The sequence below is a fragment of the Pygoscelis adeliae genome, unplaced genomic scaffold (genome assembly GCF_000699105.1).
Source record: "Pygoscelis adeliae isolate BGI_AS28 unplaced genomic scaffold, ASM69910v1 Scaffold99, whole genome shotgun sequence".
In the NCBI taxonomy this organism is placed as follows: Eukaryota; Metazoa; Chordata; class Aves; order Sphenisciformes; family Spheniscidae; genus Pygoscelis; species Pygoscelis adeliae.
Genome location: NW_008825493.1, coordinates 512,227 through 529,958, shown reverse-complemented (window position 1 = coordinate 529,958; position 17,732 = coordinate 512,227). Strand labels below are relative to the sequence as shown.

Below are 17,732 nucleotides of genomic sequence, written 5' to 3'. Positions count from 1 at the left end.
TGGTCTTCTGTTTCTTCTTCAAGTTCCAAGCAACCTCAAGTTTCCTAGCATTTACTGGGAATTAAAGATCCACATGGAGTCAGTTACCACAAAATAACTGATGCGGTATAAATTCATGCCCTACCTTTTCATATTTATTGTATGCCCATTCCCCTCCATAGTACTCAATCTTTTCCAAGATTAAAAAGCAAGAAATCAATAATAAACTGCTAAACTGACAACTAGGGTTTTGCAGAGTTTTTTTTTCCATACTAATTTACTAAACAGAGTCAAAGAAGCTATATGAAGAAAACGAAAATATCCATGAGGCATAAAGCCTGCCATTTAGCACATATTGAGGAATTCTGACCTACCTTAGCTGCATGGTGAAATACTCCACTAGTTTTTGTCTATAGGCAGAAATAACATTTTCACCTTCTTCCATATACTCTAATCTCGTCATCTCCCAAGCCTGAAATAGAGTATAATTAAGAGAAAGGGAATGCATTTAATTTGTTTATTAAGTGCTGATGATACACATGGCACTATGCAAGATTTCTTTATGAAACATGTCTCATGTTGTAGAACTGAAAATCTTGTGATGACAAAGGCACTACAGCTTGTCTTTTATTAGACCAAAGCTCTGGTTGTTTGGATAATATTCCCTTCTCCTTCAATTCTGCTTGTTTTTTGTGGAACCAGTATTTCCTAGGACACATAGAGTTAATAACTAATCGATCAGCAATTTCTGGTGGTTTGAAATGCCAGGTTTTCAACTGCTGACCAATACTGGTATCATAGCTCTAGTAGTTTTCAAGGTGAGTTTAACATCAGACCAAATGTTAAGGAAAATGGATAAACAAACACAAATATATCACAGGCTACCTAGTTAACAACAGAACTTATCCAAAAAACAGCAAGGGCTTAGGGGTTGGAGTTTCACATGCACATGTTTAGAATTACAAAATTTACCTGGAGATGCTGGAACTTTAGCAAACCACAGCCATATGTCAGCAAACACATTTTGTGCAGGCTGTGAACGAGCGAGGCTAACACTGCAGAAGACAGTTCAGGATAAAGTTCCATCAGCTCTGACTCACTCACACCATTGTGGCTAACACCGATGACACACAGTATCTACGTAAAGCAGAAAGATTATTTTACACATTTAGCAATATTTGCTGCAGAGCTGTTACACTGAAATTCCAATAAAAATATTGTGTATCACTATGCATAACTTTATATGTCAAGGGGAAAAAAAAAACCTGCCTACACAAGCCCTTTCCTTCTTCTGTCCTCAAAGAACAATCCTCAGTGCTAACGGATTAATATTCTAATAAAGCACCGAATGGGACACTCTGGGACAAACAAATGGTTCCTTAGACTCTCTTCTAAAACACTGCGGGAAAATCACTCCATTATCATAAGGAACTTCCATCTAAGTAAAATATGCTGAAGGTCTTATGCTGCCAGCACCAAAGAACTTCCAGCAATTATCGAGTATCATGTCCTAATCAAAAAAATATTCCACGCAACAGGGAAATTCTGCGAAGGTAGGAAGAAATCTAATAAGTGGTGCCCTGTATTCATAAGATACCATGTTTTGATTACATTTACTACGCTCAATGTAGTATAAATCATTGGATCAGGGTACCAAAGGAAGTGCTGATTCTATATCACATCGTAGTGGAAAAGCTCTGTTTTGTTTTGCGAGATGATGACTTAGTTGAAATTTAACACAAAGCAGTCATATGTTTTATAGTTATGCAAAAGATATAATTAGATTAATAAAATTGTCCCTTCTACACTAATAATACAGTAATCTCTGAATCACACATATGAACCAACATAAATTTGTATTTACTTTTAACTTAAGAAAAACTCTTTAGAGGAAAGAATATACATTACCTGTAGAAATAGTGACGCATTCTCTGCTTACCTCTCTCAAAAGACCTTTCTCTTTATCACTCTGCAATGATTCTTGAATTGATCTCAGAACAAGCCTGTACAGTGACACTGTGTCTTGACATTGGAAACACTGTTGAAGGGTTTCATCAATATTTCCTCTATTTCCAACACTGAGCAGAAGGACAAAAAGGGCATGGTTTAGCATATTAAATTTGGCTGAGTAAGATGAATTGGAACTACTGAAGAGCTCTACCTCAAAAAGTGCTCTGAATTCCTACTGGGTTTAAAAGGTGCACAACACCTGGTGAAATTAAACACAGAAGAGGTGAACTCCTGAAGCCACCTTCTGTCATATTGTCTAAAGAACTGCAATATTTTTATTTAAAAAAAAAAAAAAAAGTATGTTGCAGTGTTCTTTCCTCCAGCAGGAGTACAGAACAAGAACATCAGGTTGGATAAAGATAAAAGCACATGCTACTGTTTCATTTAATGCATTTACAAAGCATGTTTTCAGGAGCAATTAAGCATTCTAGGACATAAAACAGGAACAAAAAATAATGAAAATCAGTCACCCAGAGTAAATTATCAATCAGTGTATCATCTTCTGGGAGTCTCTAAACTAAAAATGTGTCTTTCTCAACAAGATGAAGTCTAGGTTAATAATAAGCCAATGCACTTATTAACTATTCTCTTGCACAAGAGGGAAGATTAATTTTCTCTACAGCAGAAATTATAGGTCAAAGTACCATATGCAGGATGTTAAACTAAACACTTGCTGAACTTCCTTTTAGCCTTAAAAATCTATGAGGCAAACTATCTGGTACATCAGTAAATACAACAGACCTGAATTAAACTGTTTAACAAAAACAATACCAACATTCTCCAAATACCTTTAAAAAGCATTGGAGCAACTGACACACCCAGAAAGCAGAACAACAGAAAAATAAAATAAAAACAGAAGAGCTGAAAACAGACAGATACAATTATTTGGATTCACTTAGTATCAAAATGGCAATTGTATACTCTCTGATTTTTCTTCCCATTGCATTCACAGTCAGCGAAGGGGGAAAACTTTGTATACTGCTCCACTGTTCTTTCTTAACAAGATTCATTCTATGTTAAATGAATGTATTTCAAAATGCTAACAAACCTACTTGAAGTCTTCTAATCTAGTGATGAGCATAACAATTTCAAGATCATCTCAACTTACCAAGCAATGGTTTTGCCCAAGAGAGTGACATACAAAGCATTGCAAGTTGTGGCGGAACGACAATGTCTCTCAAGCTTCTTCTCCTACAACATTTTAAACAAAATCTGTGAGCCAAGATGAAGTTAACCATACCAATAAAATGTTCACTGTTTGACAAGAAAATAAAAGTTCTAGATATGCTTCTATCTGTAACATCTGAAGACTATGACAAGGTAACTAATGCACAAAATACTGCATGTTTTTCTAGCTATAGGAGCATACGAGTGAAAGTTTCCTTTTGAAATTAAGATGAAAAGAGTTAGGATCTAACTATTACATCTCTCAAGATGAGGATTACCTTACAGAATTGGTCTTCAAGGCAAAGAGGTAAAATACTTTTTTCCCCACCCTGCCGCTCATTGTTACAGTATTATGCAATACTAAAACTTCTATTATTCTAAAATAAAAGAACATGTTTACAGCAATATGTGCAACTGCATGGTTTTTGCATTAATAATTTATGCTGTTCCATCTGTGTTTCAGTGCTATGAGCCACAGGGTAGAAATACTCAAACTGCGTGCTATCTTGTGCAGTAGTATTTAGTTAGCTAAATATAACACTTTCTTTTGGCAGTTGGGCTTACTTCATGTTTCCATGTTTTCATTAAAAGTCATACCAGAGTAAGGTACTTTAGAAGAACTGCAACAGACGTACCTGCTCTTTAGTCAATTTAACATTTGCAGAGTTACATTCTGCACTAATGAGAGATTTAACATCTTTGGAATTCAGTGGATCAAGATGAAGAGTGGGCCACAACCTTTGGTAAGAGAGAACAAAGTCATATTCAGACCTTATTAAATAGCACACAAAAGGAAAAAAAGACATCAAAGTTCCAGAGCTTTTGATGATTGATATCAAAGCAGTAATTGAAGCTATTCCCTGCTACTAAGAAATTCTAGTCATCGACAAGTCACATTTCCACTTTTAGCCTTACCCTGGATCTACATCATGGTACTGCAGTTCTTGATGTGCATCTCTCTACATTTAATATCCTCTTTCATATAGTCATGGGGATAGATCCATCACAGTAAAGCAAAAATCTGGTTTCCCAACAGCTAAAACCTGTCCTCACTGCAGTTACAATAGAGAAGCTTTCGCTGTCCTCAATGGTTGCAAAACCTTATCCTATTAAATTTCCAGACCTTGACAAATCTGGCTGTTTGCTCTTCAACGAGTAACTGTAATTTAAAAAAATAATTCTCACCCAGGCTACTTTGGAACATCTCAGAAATATAACATACCTCCAAGCCTGTGGACATGTTTCTACATTCACTGATACAATCACTCTCACATTCACTGGCAGTGGATCTATCAGCCACTTCATATGTTTCTCAGCTTGCTTAAAAACAAATTTTGGTTACTTAATACAAAGGTTGTTCAAAACAACGCCAGAAGTTCATACATCTCATTAACTGCTTAGCTCAGTGAAAGGAGTCTTAAATTCTCCAGTGTCCTTAAAAATTGTTCATGATCTGGTTCTTGAAACCGTACTACATTGATATGTATCAGCACAACTGTACATTAAATAAAGCAGATAGAATACTATTGTTGAAATGTTCACCTCATAAAGACTAGGCTATCTACATGCCTAATAAGTCGGCTCATAGCATTGAATCTTTGAATAAATAAAGTAACTGGACTGCTCAAAAATGAAGGTTTTAAGACAAATTAAGAAGAAAAAAAAAAAACCAACATAACACAACTTCTACTTATAAAACTGAAAGACTATTTTAACCCATCTGCACTTTTTGCAAAACTGTTTTCTATACATACTCTTTAGAGCAAAGCAAACATTAATATTTCTCCTACACAGATATAGCTGAACCTATTACAATAGTCAAAGTTTCTTTTAGACTGACAAATGGCAAGTATTTTGAAAATATACCTGTATTTGGTCAATAGAATCAATAATTATAATAATGCTGCCTTGATGACGTGCAGAAAGCTTTTCCAGCCAGCGAGGAAACTCTTCCAGAAGTTTAGCTGGATCCAAAGTCAGAGGTGACACTAACCAAGAGTGTTGCATAAGCTGCAGAATTAAACACATATGTAACAAATTCTACCTTAAAAATCAACTAGGATAGTTGAAAGAAGTCCTACAGATACAAGAGGAAAAAAAAACACCACATGATTTTGGGGCAATTTTTCTAGTCAAGTTCACACAGAATTCTTTCCTTCTAGTATATGCAGAAAGCTGGCATATGCAGAACAAAGAATATTTATTGAACTCGTTCTGTAAATTCTAGAGAGATAACCTGAGTTTATACAATGGACAAGGAATTTGGAGACTTAAAGGGCTTAAAAGTTGCACAGGTTGAATACACAGGCTTCTAAAATACATGAGAAAACTGCAAAGAGAGCACAATTGATTTCATTTTTCTAAAGGTTTTAGTCCTGTGAGGTCCTTAGTGCCACCCTGTGAAGGAAAAAGCAAGCTCAGACCCTGGCACGATACTACTCCTCACTTATTCCCCACATATCTAACACACAATTAAAAAATAAATTAACATAGGAGAGAAACTAGTCTAGGAACAGTATGGTGCCAACTGGTGAATACAGCCTCAGGTTCCTAAACACACAGACAGAAGAGATACCACCTGCCTCTCTCATTGGCCAGATGGCAGGAAATTTTGGAAGAAGCTTATATGGTTTTATAAGCCATCAATATAGGTCACTGGAACTATAACTGCTAATGCCAATCTATTATGAATATCCCGGAGATGCTATTTAATTGATCTGCATTCAATATTTAGGATCAGATTCCCCCCATTCTATAATGCCTTACATTTGTATTACTCTTAACTGATGTAGAAAAACCTGTAGAAAATTTTATCTTTTGACATACACAAGCACACCGGCACTTTCCAAAGAATCACACAATGCAGGGTATGTAATAATACAGCATACCTTTAAAGTAAGGCGTTTAATTATCAATGCAGATTCTGAACTAGTAGACATGGGCCTCCCAACAAAGTGATAAAGAATTAGCGTGTTTGGTGAATGCTTCTGTTGCAACTGAATCCTAATGAGAGAAGTTAAAAAAAGAAAAAAGCATGCTTAACAGACTATAATTTTGCAAATGTATCTCAAATAAAACTATGAGTTTTCCCAAAGGAGATAGAATGTCTGAGCTAGAGGTGTTCCACATTTATCTTACAAAATAGGAGAGACATTTCCTGAGCTATAATTGAACTTTTTATGTCAGATTCCATTTTTGCTCTCCCCAGTACTGATAGCCATTAACAAATACCCTTCCTGGCACTGGACAGTCACATGTCACTAAGCTTTTAAGAAGTAATGACACTATCAATTTATTTTTATGTCAACAAATTTTGTCATAGCCTACAAAGTGACCATAAAATGCATTTCTATGATAAATTATTAGGTCTGATCTTTCCATTATTTCAGTTAAAAAGACTCCAAAGGACCCCTCTTGGGTATCAGAGAAGGGCAACACTATTGAGCTACTGAAACCACTTATTAATGCTGTGCAAAGGCAGATCTGTAGGGTGTTGCAATTGGAGTCAGGGAGACGTTAAAAGCAGTCCAGATGGAATTAGCTATTCAATTATTACAAATCTTTCCAGGATGCTTCAATAACTTCAGTGCTTTGCAAATGCTCCCGTTTTATCTCTAATTAAACTGATACGATGTTTGAAATGTAATGGAAACTTTTTCTTAAATTTCATTTGCACCAAAAAAAAAAAATTAGTTTAAACTACCATTTTGACAGAAGGAGAGACTTCCCAGAGCCTGGTCCTCCTGATACAAGCAGAGGTGGAATTGGTGCTGGTGCTGCTACTAGGTCATTTAGACGTTCAAAATACTATAAAAAAGAAACAATCATCACAATTATTCCACTGTTTAAGGGAGAAATATAGTGCTTGGTATTGTAAAATATCTAGATACAAAATGCAAGTTCAGGTTTATTAAGGTAAGGGAATAACTACTGAAATGTGGTATAATACAAATGGAAATAAATTTTGTAATAAAACACTTAAACCATAGAATTTATTATCTGTGTTAAAGAAAGTGTAAAATAAATAAAAATTTTTTTCAAAACTCGATTTAACAGGAACTTTCAGTGCTAATAACTGAACCAGTGTTACTACAGTAAAGCAAGCGGGTACTATGTATGTTCAGGCTTTCCCTCCCTGCCTCTTTCCCCCAATTACTCCACTGCATTGGATATGTTTGCCAGGACAAAGCCTTCAAAGTCGGCATCTGCCATGAATGATATTTTGAGGCACTAAGCACGCAAATGAAAGACTTTCTTTCACCACATGAATGCCCAAGAATGTTGTAGCAGAGTTCAGGATGACAAAAAAAAGCCAAAACAAAACAAAACAAAACAAAACCAAAAAACCCACCCTTCATCCACTTGGGAGAAATACTTCGTCCACAAAAAAGAAGTGGAGGCGCATTAAGATACACATAGGTATTTTTCTATTATTGTTCTATTATTTTACTATTCGAGTATTGTAAAGATGGCACAATCCTCCAATTCACTGCCAATATATAGGCAGCGAAGTAAAAGAATAAATTGTGCTAGTAAAATATGGGTACTAACAATTTAAATACAATAACACAGAAACTGCACACTTATGTTACATTATAACATCAAGGAATGTTGCCCAAATAAGCTGTGGCATCACCTTCCGTGACCACTTTAATGTTTTTTCTTCCTACATTCATTATACCTTCCCTATATATAACTGCTCCTGATACCCCCAAATTGAAATGTTTTAAAAATTTTATTTCAAGTAATGAGTAAGTACTGAGTTATTCAGCAGCTCTCTACTTTTAACTTTCCTACGTTCTTCTCACATATGTATGGCCGCATGATGAGATGAAATCTTTCATTAGTCATCTCCAAAAGACCTAACTCCAGGTGTCAAGACAAAGCTCGGATTTCCTCACCAAAAAAAAAAAAAAAAAAAAAGACGACATTCAGAGCCTTTTCTATTAGATGACCAAAGTCTAGGAGAACACCCTACTTCTGGCACACCATTATAGTGCTTTTCCCCAGTGTAGGAACGACAACTGCTTCTTCATCAATGCCATTCAACAACACATAAACTGGCACCTCTCCTAGAAAATAAATATGCCATCTATATAAAACATATGGCTTCTTCTAGCCTAAGGAGTAACAGCCTCAAGGATGCTCTCAGACACAGCTTCTTCTTGTAGAAGTACATCTTGCCTAACAAGAGATGTAAATGAGTGATGACTTTCTCTTCATCCATATAGATTTCCAATGTACTTACTTTCTCAAATCCCAGCTCACATGTTGAATTACAGGCCTGCTGAAAAGCTTCCATCTGTTCTTGTTCATCATGTGCATCCCACAATACATCACCAAAAACTTCTTCTTCAGGAGCAGTGGACTCTTCCTTATTATCCAAATCCTTGCTTTCTAGTTCTGTCATTTCACACCCCAATATATCCTAAGTAAAGAGAAAATTACATGGAGGAGACTGCAACTGTAATTCTTAACAGTGCAGGCACATTCGGTGTTAGCCTCAATTCCACTGTACGGGAGTGCAGCTCTACTAACATCAATATGCTCATTTCCTTTTAGGCTAGCACAGAACATAAATAAATGAGCAATTAGATGAAACCAAGTTAACTCTGAACGTACAGGTCTCAAGACATTGGTTTTAGACTTCTCATAGTGGAAGGAACTCATCACAAGGAAGGATAAGGACAGAATGGACTATGCAATCTCTCCTTATCCTATGATATAGATAAAGAGAAATTAAAAGAGAATTTAGGCCACTAATATATCCCTTTCCCCTGTTATTTCTGCTTCTGTCCATAAAAGCACTGCTCAGTTTTGGGTTTTATTTTCCACTTGCAGATTTCTTTGCTTGCCAGATATTAATGATAAAAAACAAAAAGATCCTTTGAATTACATCTAAGTAGCATATAGTAATCACACTGACATCATTTAAGACCATAAATCAGAATAGGAACAGAAAAAGCTGAAATGCATCACGTACTCTACCTGTTTAATTATCTTTTCCACACAATTATAGATTTCATATGCTCCTTCCTCCACACCTCCAATATGATCAATCACCTGAAAAAGTAAATGGCAGAGCATGACGCAACTCTGAACCCAATTGGGAACAGTATTTAGGACTTCCAAAAAAACCATTCTGGAACACATTTCAATTCCATTCTGTTGCATTCCTTAGGTAGGCTTCACTTTGCCTAAGCTTTTAAAAGTTGGGCATCTAGTTTCAGCTGTTCTCAACAAAACTCTCTGCAGAGAGAAATAAAAGGCAACTGATCTATTTTCAGATGGGAGGAATCTCTCTGGAGGTACACTTCTTTCTCTTCAGTGGACTTTAGATAATTAGCTTTGCCATTTAAATGGCTAAACACAGGTGAGAAATTCTATCCTTATAGCATAGGGATTTTTTTTTCAGTGAAAATGCAGTGGCTTTTTTTCTCCCCTGCTAACAAAAATTTCATAACATTCATAAATTCCAGCTTCATCAATCCACTCATGTAATGAGCATCCAGAGCAACGAGTGTAATGCAATTTCTCCTAAAATCTGGGAGTACTAGCACTCGATGTTATTTATAGCACAAAAGTAAGCCTTTTAAAATCCAACAGTCTTTAAAATGCCATACCTTTGCTTTGTTCACGTAAGAAATTTGCTCAATTAACTGTTGCACTGAGACTGAACTGACTCTGCCATCCTCCTTTCTGTGGTAAATTAGCCGGGGTTTTTCTTCCGGATTTCTCAAGAAGGCTTCTTCACAGTCCTCCAACAAACAACTAGATTGGAAATCAGCATTCTTGTGCTATATTACACTGCTGTAGTAAACAGTTCAATCAACACAAGCTCCGAAGATGGGTTTCACTGCAAAATCTAATTCAAAAGTCATATCTATTTACAACAAAGGGCAAGCAAATACTTCAGCAGAGAATTTAAGATAAACTCTGAAGCAAGGAACAGCTAAGAGAGAAATTTATGCTACTTGTACCAAAAACATTAAAACCATTTATTATTTTTTATTACTGCTTTGTAAATTAAAAGTTGATCTTCCAGTCATACCAATAGGCAGAATGAAAGGTAATTGCCTTGCATGGAAAGAACATGGATTCACACATGATTAAAAAGCATCATACACATGCTCTGCCATCACTTATTTGAAGGCTCTGTTCTATTCCTTGACCTTTTTAGGAAAAGTCCTTTAGTATTTGCCAGATGTAGGATAGTCTTTTAATTTATAGTAGTTGAACAGGAGAATTCCACACCTCCAAACTCAAACGTACTTTGTATTTATATATGTGAATGATATCCATGGATATCATTCCCAGCAACCTATTGCTGTTCCATAGAGGAACTATACAAATTGGGGATGCTGACAATAGCGGACAGGGTCTCTCAAATATTATGTTCTTTATATGAACACTACAATTTTCATCACAGTTTTTCTAAGATAAACTCTCTAAGTGAATACTGTTGGCAGGAATACTCCTTTGTGGGTTTTTTCTTGCATATTTCGTTCTTAAAACACTTGAGACCCACATACATAAAACTGGGTTATTTGGCAACAGTATCCCCTCAGCAGCTGACATTATCTTTCTAAGAGCATAAATGTATGGCAGCTCTAGTCCAATCCCCCTATGAAAATAAATCAGCATCTTCTGTGCTACCTGACTGTTCCCTGAAGCACTCCACTGTTGCAAATCTTAGCTACTAGTGTCTTAAACCAGCCTTTAATTCTCGGTGGACAGATGTTTTATTTACAGAAACAGGAGGTATAGTTAATACAAGAGCTCTAATAATACAACAGTATTTGAAATCCCTAGAGTTCAAAATCTACCTCTAACATGAAACTTAATGCATACCAGTATTTTCAGATTTTTGCATTCATACAGATGTTTTGGAACGACCACTCTGTGATTCTTAGTATCATCTTTTCTAATCTCTTTTTCTCTCTTCTTCAGCAAAAGGACACCCCTGTCTCCCCCGAACATCAAAACCAAACTCTGCCCAAAATTCCAGAATGCATAACAGAACCAGTCCTAACTCAATTCTAGAAGTATCCCTAGTTTGGTGTTTTTCATTTAGTAAGTCATGTTTCTTCTTCTAGAAGGTTAGGAAATTACTCACTGAACGAACAGAACAGATTGCACCACCATTTGTCATAAAACATCATGACTTCAGTAGATTAAGCTGTAGAAAGTTGGCATAAGGTACCACACAGGAGAGCCATGAAATCAGTCCGAAAAATAGCCAAAGACAGAAAATAATATGTGACGGAATAAAATCAAAATACTACAGACAGGTGTAAGGCTAGATAAGCAAGTGAAAAACAGTGAGGACATTCACACCAGCCATCTTGAATTCCTAAGACTCCAGCAATACGCGTGACAGAGAGCTGCTCTTGGAAAGCAAAACATTTCTGTATTATGAAAACATCTTTCATGATGTATTTTAAGAGAATCTGTAGCTACAAGAAAAAGGAAATGATACAAAGCTGATACATTTTTTTAACTGTCTGCACTAGCAAACCTAAAAAGTTTGAAGGAGTATCACTTAGAAAACACTAGCTTAGGAAATGTACTGAGTAAAGCATCCCATACATTTTACGAAGCTACGCACTCTGCATAAATTACCAGTTTTCATTTGCTTTACCAGTCTGGAAAATACTTACTTTGGCAAAGTTAAATTCAGGAGCAATATGACTAATGAACTTTTTTCAATTTCCCATTTTCTTACATCCTTAAGAGGCCTTTCATTTTCTGCTGAAAAATGAACAACTTGAAAGAAGTACCCCATTGTTTCACAGATTCTTTGAAGTTTTGGTGAGTAGTTCTGAAAGCAAATTTGAATAATGGTGCTTTATTACTAAATCTGCATAGTACTAAGGACCTACTAGATAAATCTCGGTTTCTTTTCCCTATAGAGATTCTTCCCCTGAAGTCCTTGACAATACTTTCACTGACTTTGCTGAAATCAGGCTACACCTACTAAAGCTTTCAAGAAGTATTAGACAAATTTCTGAATAAGAATCATAGTGGAAACAAAACAGCATATAAGTTAGCATAAGTTTGTAAGGTACTCACTCTAATGAAGATGTCCACTTCTGGTTGAGTCTCATCAGTACTAATAATAAAACATCTTACTGTGTTACTCCACAGAGAGTGGGAAAACAGAGGAGTAACCTGTAATAAACTGGCAACAGCAGCATCCCAATCATCTGCCAATGAAAAAAAACAAAATGAAGTCTAGAGATCTTCACATCTGACTACACTCCATAACAGATAAGTCACCACCTCTTAACATTATGAACACTACATTTTATTTAAAATAATAGTAACATTTTTACTCGACTATTTTAATTTTAAAAATTTGAACTTAAGAGAATGCATATCATCTGGTAATGTCATATAATTTGATAATGTGGCAGAACAACAGCGTTAAATATATTCGTATTATCATTACAATGATATTTCCTTTAAAAAGGATTGATGAAATGTATACACAAAATCAAGATGATAGTTGTAAAATAAGTAAAATATGCAGGAATAATAAAATCACTCATGAGCAAATGTTTTGGTTTTTTTTTTTTTCCTCCAGATCCACCTGTATTTCAATTAGACCATGCAAATAAATGACAGCAAAACATTATGGCAACTTCCTCTTCTTGAGATGAAGTCCATTGCTTTCTGTAATACAGTACTGTATGTCAATTCCCTATAGAAGCAATGAATTTTAAAACTTTCTTAGGTTCTTCATTTTGCGGCTGGTTATTCTTTCAAGCTAGTAGTAGGTTCCCCTTTTAGTACCACATGGCATGATGAAAGGCTTAGTGTGTGAAGCTGGAGCCATCACAGAGCAGACCCTCCCCTCCCACTTTGCAGGCACAGCTGAATCAGAGCCTGAAGGATTGAAGAAAAAAAGGGAGAAACTGCCAGCAAAGTCAACTACATGGAGGAGGGGTTCCAGGGCCAGGACAACAGTGAGGGAAACCAGAGCACCGGAAGACAATTTGCAAGAGTCCATTTGGGAAACAAAGTTCAAAAGCAACAATTATTGATAACAAAATATCTAACACTGATTCATATAACATTGCATACATCCTGGTCTTGTGATTAGATTTCCCTGAATGGCCACCGAAGCAGAGTCAAACCCCATGCAAATCCAATGAAAAAAGCAGGGATATAGTTTATTCTAATATGAACGTAACTTTCATAATCAAGTAGTAGAGAATTTGAATAAAAATGGAAAAAAGAATGCCAGCAGATATTGAAAGAGAGATAACTATCTTCCTTAGTCAACATAAGCAACAAAATGGTATTTGGTTTACTTACATTGAAGCACTATTCACTGCTGTTTGCTAAAATCACTGCTGCGCATACCATAGTCACCAAATACATTAAACACAGCTTGGCATGCACAGCTACAGACTACTTTTATTTTTACAAAGAATCCCAAATAACCCTTTAGTGAAATTACCCAAGAATGGACAAAAAAGGAGCTAAGAAAGAACAGAATTATTTAAGTATGGATGAAAAAATGACATAGACACACATAATCCCAGCAAAACAAACCACCATTACTTACCTCTGTTTATATTTGCAAATGGTCCCTCAACATCTATAGAGCTATGAGCAAATTCAGGCCCTCTGAAAGACTGCTGAAGTTGCATCATACTGCCCATGGATGGCTCACTTCCCAAAGCTCCATTCCAGTACTCAGATTGTGCCCCAGTAGCTAAGAATTGGAAAACAAAGAAAACCTCTTCATTGTCACTAAACAAGGTAAATTATCAGTCTTAAATACTCCAGCTGAAATCTACTGCCACAGGCCACTGATCATAATTTTTTCTCCTTTAGCAGATTTGCTGACACCTTTGTGTGCTGTAGTTCTAAACGGGCACTTGTCCAAAGTTAATGAGAAGCCATGCTGCTAATGGGATGAGGTTATTTGCTAATATTTGTTATTATATGGATTGCTCACATCTGTTGGGTTCAAATGCCGACTTGCATTACAAATCAGGAAAACAGTCCACAGTATTGCTGCAGTCATTTGTGCACATCACAAAATTGACAACTTTTGTTCAGGAATGTTCCAGCACTGAAAAAGCGTAAAGAGGCTGTAGTTCAGGACTGAAATATATTCTCTGTGCTGTGTGAAAAAGCTTTCACAGTATCTCTTCATAATATGCTTGGGTTACACTTCTGCCAGTCAATTTACAACTTTCAAGACACTGAATAAATCTTCCATGGAGAAAATCAGGAAATTGAAAAAGACTTAGAAAAAGGTAAGAATGGAAGAATGAATTCAAAAATTAATTTAATTCAAAAGAAGTCAGAAAAAAAAATATAAAATAAAACAAGACTATTTGTACCACCAAAGTTCATCAAATGCATAATTAGTATGCAAAAAGCTGATCGCTGCATTTTGAAACGTTTCTACTTTTAAAGATTACATATTTCTACTCCTGCCAAGATGTGACTGATGATGTATCTCAATAAGCAAAACAAAGATTAAGCAACAGCACTTGCACGCAGTTTTTCCTCAGTAACTCTTCATGGTGCAAGAAGTAATGGTTGCCATCCTTAAGCGTGTTAAAGTGCTAACTGTCTGCTACAATTATTGCCCTATTTTTGAATCAGATACAAAGTCAGAGGACTGATCACATACCTATCTGAATCTTTTCCGTATTATCATATACAAGGTTTTGCCTTTTATGTCATTAAGTTTGCTAGGGCTTCCCTTTCAAAAAATTCTTCAACAAAATGACTCTTTTGGTCAGTTCATGTTTGTTAGATATCTAACTCTGCTATTCTGAATAGTGCAGCAGTTGAGACTGGTATATTTCATCATCCATAGACAGTAAGTCTATCTAAGATTCCCTCCAGTTTCAGGTGTGCTTTTTGGATCCTTTGGAACATGATCTCTCAGATCTAGAATCAGAAAACTCAGAAAAGACTAGAAAACTCAGAACTGTTCATGGAACAATTTAAAAAAAATATTCAAGTCACTGTGTCTAGACAGTGCTCTATTTTCTTCATCTATTCATTCGTTATACCAGAAATGTGGGGTTCCCACAATCTAAACCAAGTTTGTAAAGTCATCTGCTTTTACCCTTTAAACTACTTTATGTTGCTTTTCACCTGGATTAATAAAACTTTTTTCTGAAGAACATAAATATTTGTCTTGTGCTTTACTATTCAGAGACTTAGTCACATTCCAACACAAAATGGTGGGGATGAAATTCTCACCCGTAACATCTGTACAATTATCGTCAGAATCAGACTCTTCGGGATCAAAGACTTGGATTCCTTGGGCCTGGAGTCTCTGAAGTTTTGCTTCTAGCTCTCGTTTGGCCCTCAGTAAGTCCTGAATCTCATTTTCTTTAGTTTCTCTAAAAATCTATGAGCAGGAAGGAGAAAAAGAAAAAAGAAATACAAACCATAAATCTTTTAAAATTCAGTATCAGTTCCTGAATTCATGTTACCTGCTTTCAATTGGGAAAGTAAGTTTCTAGCATTCATTTAGCAGGTAAAGGCATGCAAATGTGAACAAGAAGCCATCAGGAGCCTATAAATGAGCAGAAAAACATAGTTTAAAATTATCTCTTTTTAAAATTTTACTATTTTAAACTTTAGCATACTGTTCCGGAAGTTAGAAGTCTGCATTAGTATGGGAAGTTCATTAAAAATGGCAAGTAACTTTCCTCACTTTTAAAAGTTTATTGTCTTCTAAAATCACTACATGTAATAATTTTTTTCAGAAGTTCCCTTTTATTCTTCCATGTATTTTTTTACACTTGTATATAATCTTGTATTTACTCTTTATTGTTGCAGAAATTTCCTAAGATAGAAAGTGATCAAGCATCTCCAGCTGTCCTGTTTGTAGAATATTACCATCATGTGGGGAAGAAAACATGAACCTAGATTTAAATTCAAAGAGATTAAATCTTCTTCAAGTCTCATTTTCTTAAATAAGGTCAAAACCAATCCTCTTTTTATATATCTGCCAAACATTAACACCTGTTACAATTAAAGATATTGAGAATCTTGAAAACAGTGCAAAACCAGGACCTACTGCCCTGTTTTGGGTGGTGGAAGTATCATCATCTGCAGCAAGGCAGAAACAGAAGCATCAGCATAGCCTTTCAAGTCATCCCTCCAGAAAGTGCAAAGGTTTTTGTCTTTTAGCAATCGTATTTTAGCAGCCAAAAGAGATGCACCAATACACACCTTCCTTTAATGTAAGCTAGAAGTGTTAAACATTACAATGCTATATATAAAATTTATTCAGAAATAATGGAACTCTGTACATTCCTTCAACATGTGTCAGTTTGCAGCCCATCTTTTCTTGTCACTCTCAAACATGAACATATTCCTGATATGTTCAAATAATGAAGGAATTTAGTTTAAGATGGATCACTGCATATTCTCCCTTTTAATATTTAAAAAGTTATTCTCTATTTTTTCCTCATAGTTTTATAGAGAAGTTTTGGTAGGATTATCTTAAAGGCACCTACAGGCAGCTACAGCTATGATACTCCCGATTTTTTTTTAAGAAGGAGAGGTCCTCATGAAAGCTATTGGAGAAGAGTTCATTGGGGAATGTGACCAAGTAACATCTATCTTCTTTTTGGTCATTTTCCCCAGGAAAAGAAAAGTCAAGCCATACCTTGAATTGCCTTTTGACCTTGTCTCGATCGTGTTCAAAAGTAGCAGCTCTCTCCATGGCTTGGTATTTAGCTTCTAACGCACTTTCTTTCTCTCTAAGTATTTTCTGGTAAGTTTTCTGAAGTGCCTGAAAACATTTAATATACCATTTTTCTGAGTGAAAGCTATCGCTGATAAAAGGTTTTAGACTACTGTTCAGCTAGTGAAATTCAAGTCTGAACACAATGTTACCCCAGCACCCTACATCCCTCTTCTTGCTCTAAGGATGATGCCCACGCACCGTGTGGTCCCCATCCCCAGAGGCACACCTTGACCACATCCTGACAGCTCGCCAGGATGGCACTGGGGTGCGCACTAGTTCCCCGGCACCCTGCCTTCCTGGGGAAGGAAAACTCATCGCACCCATCACCTCCCTGCCACAGCTTTCCTGGGAAGTGCGACGAGTCCTTCGCAGCTTCGCATGCGAGGGCCCCCCTTCCCCGCCCAGCCCCCTTGTCCGAGAGGGCAGCAGGAGCTACCTGCAGCTCGGCGCGCAGCCGCTTGTTCTCCCTGTCCAGTTTGGCCTCCTTCTTCACCATGGAGGCCACTTCGTTGTTCTTGCTGACGCGGAAGATCTCGTACTCCTTCTTCAGGCGCTCGTACTCGGCCATGCACTCCAGCTCCTGCACCGAGGCCGTCGACTTGAAGCTGGCCCCGATGAGGCCGCCGGGCCGTGAGGCCCCAACGCGCCGCAGGGAGCCGCGCAGCAGCCGGGCCTTGGGCTTCACCTCCACCGGGATCTCGCAGGCCTCGCCACCGCCGCCGTACGTGTCCTCGATCACCTCCCCGACCCCGCCCGCCGGGCTCACCAGGGACGACGCCGTCCCCATGGCCGGGGGACCCCGCAGCCGCGCCCGCGCCCCGGTGAGGGCTTAAGGCCG

General features: G+C 36.9%; 1 protein-coding gene across 1 annotated transcript in view; it reads right to left on the bottom strand.

Moving 5' to 3' along the window:
• NPHP3 (nephronophthisis 3 (adolescent)) overlaps positions 1-17,681 on the bottom strand; it is a 28,576-nt gene extending 10,895 nt beyond the window's left edge. The window contains exons 1-18 of the mRNA XM_009331247.1: positions 17,331-17,681; positions 16,814-16,939; positions 15,394-15,544; positions 13,730-13,879; positions 12,229-12,362; positions 11,817-11,977; positions 9,780-9,927; positions 9,145-9,219; positions 8,405-8,584; positions 6,860-6,963; positions 6,045-6,159; positions 5,023-5,166; positions 4,379-4,476; positions 3,792-3,894; positions 3,098-3,180; positions 1,919-2,057; positions 952-1,116; positions 354-451 (exon numbers count right to left, since the gene is read on the bottom strand). Coding sequence (XP_009329522.1) covers positions 354-451; positions 952-1,116; positions 1,919-2,057; positions 3,098-3,180; positions 3,792-3,894; positions 4,379-4,476; positions 5,023-5,166; positions 6,045-6,159; positions 6,860-6,963; positions 8,405-8,584; positions 9,145-9,219; positions 9,780-9,927; positions 11,817-11,977; positions 12,229-12,362; positions 13,730-13,879; positions 15,394-15,544; positions 16,814-16,939; positions 17,331-17,681 — 2,525 coding nt within the window. The remainder of the gene's footprint in view (positions 1-353; positions 452-951; positions 1,117-1,918; positions 2,058-3,097; positions 3,181-3,791; positions 3,895-4,378; positions 4,477-5,022; positions 5,167-6,044; positions 6,160-6,859; positions 6,964-8,404; positions 8,585-9,144; positions 9,220-9,779; positions 9,928-11,816; positions 11,978-12,228; positions 12,363-13,729; positions 13,880-15,393; positions 15,545-16,813; positions 16,940-17,330) is intronic.
• Between the last annotated feature and the right edge of the window lie 51 nt (positions 17,682-17,732).